The sequence below is a fragment of the Marmota marmota genome, unplaced genomic scaffold (assembly GCF_001458135.2).
Source record: "Marmota marmota marmota unplaced genomic scaffold, marMar, whole genome shotgun sequence".
Lineage (NCBI taxonomy): Eukaryota > Metazoa > Chordata > Mammalia > Rodentia > Sciuridae > Marmota > Marmota marmota.
In genome coordinates, this window is record NW_026000037.1 from 25,863,373 (window position 1) to 25,869,328 (window position 5,956).

The window sequence follows — 5,956 nt, forward strand, 5'->3', positions numbered from 1 at the left end:
AAAAAAAAAAAAAAAATATATATATATATATATATATATATATATATATATATTAGTTGTTGATAGATTTTTTTTTTTTTAATATATGTGGTGCTGAGAATTGAACCCAGTGCCCCACACATGCCAGGCAAGTGCGCCACCACTGAGCCACAGCCCCAGCTCCAAGACAGAATTTTTAACAAATGGTGCTGGGAAAACTGGTTATCCATATGTAGAAGAATGAGACTAGACCCTTATCTCTCTCTCTGCAGAAAATTCAACTCAAAATGGATCAAAGACCTAGGAACTAGATCAGAAACTATGCAACTCTTGGAGGGGGTGGAACCATAGGGTAAACACTCCAACATGTGGGCATAGGCAACAACTTTGTCAACAGAACTCCTAAAGCTCAGGAAATAATGCCTAGAATAAACAAATACTACGATAGTATCAAATTAAAAAGCTTCCTGAACAACGAAGGAAACAATTAAGATGCGAAACAGAACCTACAGAAAGGGAGAAAGATCTTTGTTAGCTATTCATCTCACCTGAAGGAATTAATATCCAGAATATATCAAGAACTTGAAAAACACCAAAAATGTAGCCCAGTTAATAAATGGGCAAATTAATCAAGCACACTTCTCAAAAGACATACAAATGGCAAATGAATACATGAAAAAATTTTCAACATCATTAGCAATTAGGGAAATGCAAATCAAAACTACACTGAAAGCGAGGCACACACCTATAATCTCAATGGCTCAGGAGGCTGAGGCAGGAGGATCATGAGTTCAAAGGTAGCCTCAGCACCTTAGCCAGGCTCTAAGCAACTCATCAAGACCCTGCCTCTAAATAAAATACAAAAAAGGGCCAGGTATGTGGCTCAGTGGTTAAAGGTAACTGGGGTCAATCCCAACTACCCCTTCCCTGCCCCCAAAACCAAAAACACTGCACTAAGATTCCATCTCCAGTCAAAATGGCAATCATCAAGAATACAAACAATAGCCAGGCAAAATGGAGTTTTATTCAGCAATAAAGAAAAATGAAATTATGTCATTTGCAGGAAAATGGATGGAACATTATAGTAAGCAAAATAAACCAAACTCAAAGTCAATGGTCATGTTTTCTTTCATATATAGAAATTAGAGAGGAAAAAGGAAAAGAAAGACCAGTGGGTAGGGGGCGACAGGAAGATTCTCAAGAAAACTGGAGAGAGATCAGTAGAGTAGAGGAAAAGGACTGGGGGAGGGAAAAGGGAAATACAGGGGAATGATATTGGTCAAATTATATTGTTCTATTGTGTGTATGTACAAATATGTAACAACAAATCCCACCCAACTATAATGTGCCAATAAAAAAAAAAAAGAAAAAAAAACTGTGATAAAGATTCTGCTGAGTCAATAAAAAACTGTTTACTATGGGGAAAAAAAAAACTATGGTACTGCCTAAGATCTCAGGAAAATGGAAATACACATACAAACAAAATAAAGCAGGGGCAGATGTAGCTCAGAGGTAGAGTACTATCTACCATGTGGGAAGCCGTGGGTTCAACTCCCAATACTGCAAAAACATAAACTCACCAAAGCCAAACAGAATATCAAAGTTACTTTCTATTCTCTTTAACATAATATGCAGCTGGGTGCAGTGCATGCCTGTAATCCCAGCAAACTGGGAGGCAGAGGCAGAAGGATAAAAATTTGGGGCCAGCCTCAGCAACTTAGCAAGATTCTTAAAACGAAAATAAAAAGGTTTAGGGGTGTCAATTCATGGTAGATCTTCCCTGGGATAAAACCCCAGTACAAACAAAATAGGAAAAACCATCACCCACAAAATATACAGGCTAACTTTAGAGGAAAAAAATCAACTCCTTCTCTAAATACAGCATGTTCTGATTCTTCTATACATGAAACAGTATCTAGCTGGCTGTGGTATGGCAAGCATCTGTAATCTCAAGTACTCCAGAGGCTGAGGCAAGAGGATTGCAAGTTTAAGACCAGCCCAGGCAACTCTGTGAGACCCTGCCTTAAAATAAAATTTAAGAGGGCTGGGATGTAGCTAAGTGATAAAGCCCTTGTCTAGCATGTGTGAAGCCCTAGGTTCAATCCCCAACACCACACATACACACAGTAAATTTACTATTATTGAAGAGAGCTTAAAAAAACGGAATTGGAATTCAGCCTTGAAAGACATAAAAAAACTAAAGAGAAAAAGGTGGTAGAAGACTGGTTATAGATGTTTGCAAGTATGTGGGAAAGTCAGAGAAGGTATGGGAAGAAGTGTAGATGATAAATAATGAAACTAGAAATGAGGGAAGAATTTGGACTATTCCATAAGCAATGACAAACCAAAATTGGTTTTGTGAGAGCAAGTTGACTTTTTAAACAAAGTATAGGGTCTGTCTTGTTTATCATTATCCGTGGCATCTAGCTACAAGATAAAGTGAAGGCACATACATTATGTGTTGAAATGAAACATTTACTGAAGACCTTTGTAAGGTGATATGGTAGCTAAGTTTGATTGTGAATGGGACATATTCCAGATTATGTGGCTGACAGGTAAAGATATATGGAAAATGGTAGGAACCCTGGAAGCATGAGGGAACAGATTGGTGCTTGATCCCTGAAAGGTTTACAGAATTTCACAAAGATGAGCCTTTAGCTGGGCTCCCATGGCCCCCCATACTGAGGACTGAAACCAGAGTGCTTTATCATTGAGCTGCATCTCCAGTCCTTTTTTGAGACAGGGTCTCACTAAGTTGCAGAGACTGGCCTGGAACTTGTGATCCTCTTGCATCAGCTTCTGGAGTAGATGAGATTACAGTCTACTCGGGCTTTGAAAGATGAAGAGTTGTCAGACTGAGAATAATATTGCCGGTAGCAGGGAAATAGAAAAAAAATTGGGGGTTGGGGGTTACTGAGGATGACTCAGGGGTGCTTAACCACCCTTTTTTATATTGTATTTAGAGACTGAGTCTTGCTAAGCTGCTGAGGTTGGTTGGCTTTGAACCCACAGTCCTCTGCCTTAGCTTCCCTAGCAGCTGGGATTACAGGTGTGAGCCACTGCACTTGGCTAGAAACAGAAATTAAATCATTTGGGGGGGTGGGGGTGCGGGGAAGGTGGTGGTACCAGGGATTGAACTCAGGGGCACTGGACCACTGAGCCACATGCCCAGCCCTATTTTGTATTTTGATTTAGAGACAAGGTCTTGCTAAGTTGCTGAGGGCCTCACTAAGTTGGTGAGGCTGGCTTTGAACTCGAGATCCTCCTGCCTCAGCCTCCTGAGCCGCTGGGATTACGGCATGTAATTTTGGAAACAGAAATTAAATGACTTTTTTTTTAATATTTATTTTTTTAGATGTAGATGGATACAACACAATGCCTTTATTTTTATGTGGTGCTGAGGATCAAACCCGGGTCCCGCCGATGCTAGGCGAGTGCTCTACCTCTGAGCCACAATCCCAGCCCCTTAAATGATGGTTTTAAGCATAGCAAAACTTCTTTTTGTTTTTTGTTTTAAAGAGAGAGAGAGAATTTTAATATTTATTTTTTAGTTTTTTGGCGGACACAACATCTTTGTTTGTATGTGGTGCTGAGGATCGAACCCGGGCCGCACGCATGCCAGGAGAGCGCGCTACCGCTTGAGCCACATCCCCAGCCCCGCAAAACTTCTTAATATAGCATTATTCAAGTAGGCAAAAGTGGAAGCAACCCAAGTGTCCACTCACAGATGAATACATAAGCAAAATGTGATATACAACACCAGTCTCAAGAAAAAAATTAAATTTTAACTGGGTATGAAGCCAAGAACACTGCAAGTTCAAAGCCAGTCTCAGAAATTTAGCGAGGTCCTAAAGTAACCGAGTAAAATGCTTTCTCTAAATAAAATATTAAAAAGAGCTGAGAACAGCTTACTGGTTAAGCACCACTGGATTCAATCCCTGGTACTAAACAAAACAAAAAATTGGGTATGGTGGCACATGCCTGCAATTCCAGCACTCAGGAGGCAGAGGCAGGAGGATCCCCAGAGTCCAGGAGTTCAAGACTAGCCTGGCAACATAATAAGACTTCATTTGGGCAAGGGGGATAGAAATTAGGATATAAACTATAACACATTATGCTGAATGAAATAAAGTGAAATAAGCCAGATATACAAACATATTTAGGGCTGGGGATATAGCTCAGTTGGTAGAGTGCTTGCTCACATGCACAAGGCCCTGGGTTCAATCCCCAGCACCACACACAAAAAAAAAAAAACACACACACAACATACTTATATGAGGCACTTAGAGTAATCAAATTCACAGTGTGGTTGCCAGGGCTTAGGACAAGGAGGGAGTGGGTGTTACCTTTTAGTGGGTACAGAGCTTGGGAAGCTGAAGAGCATTTAGGTCATGGATGTGGTAGTTGTACAATGAACACACTTACTGGCACTTTTTTACTGCAAGCTAAAAACTGGTTAAACAAATAAATTATGTAATATATATTTTACAATTTTTAAAAAATGAAGAGAAATTCATAAGACATTTCAAAGAGTTTACCACTTCACTCTCGAGGAAGCAGAGTTCATACATTAGGGAGAGCACTGGTGTATCTGCACTAAGAAAAGTTAAGATGGGCGGTGTAAGCTAGGGAGGGGAGTTATGAGAAGCCAGGAACCTACAAGGCAACTTTAAAAGGCAAGTGCGGTTGGAGCCTGCAACCCCAAACAAGGGGTATTTCAGCTACTTTTAAGCAGGGCAGAACCTATCTGAGCACCTACCCAACCTCAATGTCCACGCCATTACTTTCATCCAACACAGACTCCAATGGTGATGCGAGCCCACGGCGCCTGCAGCGCCAGGTTTCTGGCGGTGAGGTCTGATGGGGTCTTCCAGAACTTAAGGCCAGTTCGGCCTCTCATCGACCCCACTGAGCCCAGCGGCCCAAGCGGGCAGGTGCTCATCCTCACCGCGCCTTTATTTCCCCAAGGTTACCAGGCCATGTAAACACAGACCTCCCAGGTTGTGAGCATGAAATGATAAAAGCACAATGCCGAACACAAGGCATTGGGTGCAACAGGGGTTTGAGCAAGGGATCGAGGAGGCTTTTACCCATGAAACCAGACCACAGGTCCCAGGCTCCTCCTGGAGGCCTGGCCTGGAGTCTAAGATGGGGCGGGGGCCGCTCTTCCCCGGCTAGAGACCCCCTAGGTTCCGGAACACCCGCCTGCCTCACGGCCCCGCCCGGCCCGGAGACCGCGGGCCGGAGGCGGGCGGCTGGGGAGGCCCGGGGTGCACGCCGAGAGACTTACTCCTCCAAGAAGTCCAGGAACAGTTTCTGGCACTTCTCGGCCACCTCGTCGCGGACTTCTAAGTGCTGACTACCGGCTACCGGCTCTGCTGCTGCTGCGAGGTCCATTGCTGCTTACTACCGCGGGACCGCTACCGCCAAGCCAATACCGCCACGAGTCGCTTCTCCCTAGACGCCGCTTTGCGCGCGCCGCCGCCGCTTCCGTCCCGCCCCCTCGCTCGTCGGAACGGCTGGAGCCAATCGTCGCGTAGGACCTCGGGGATTTCGCGCCAAACCTGCCCAATGAATGGCGTTTTTGCCCAGAGCCCCGCCCACTGAGCGCGAATTTCGCGCCAAATGCAAAGACGCGGAAAGCTAGAGGTCTGCCTTTGCGCTTGCGCAGTGTGATCGTGGCCCGGGGGGGGTATTTCGGCTTCTCGAGACTGTAAAAAGTCTTTAGTTTTGTCCGAGTGGTTTTTAAAATGTTCTTAAAGTCATTTAACTGATATTAGGTGAACTGTAGGAATAAGGCTGTATGAAATAGAAGAGTGATTAAGATTCAAACCTCCTTGAGCGGTCCATTTGGAGGAAATAAACTGTAAACTAAGAGTTAGAATCCCCCCTCCATAAGAGTCAAAGAGGTGTGGTTTAATGTCTTTGTTAACCTGAGTTTGTCCTATACTTGTTCCTTAAAACAAAGGAGTTGGTA

At 43.6% G+C, this 5,956-nt stretch overlaps 1 protein-coding gene across 1 annotated transcript in view; it reads right to left on the reverse strand.

The window, feature by feature from the left end:
- The window catches only part of Mcm6 (minichromosome maintenance complex component 6), a 41,846-nt gene extending 36,377 nt beyond the window's left edge, over positions 1-5,469 (reverse strand). The window contains exon 1 of the mRNA XM_015479138.2: positions 5,270-5,469. Coding sequence (XP_015334624.1) covers positions 5,270-5,376 — 107 coding nt within the window. The 5' untranslated portion in view covers positions 5,377-5,469. The remainder of the gene's footprint in view (positions 1-5,269) is intronic.
- Between the last annotated feature and the right edge of the window lie 487 nt (positions 5,470-5,956).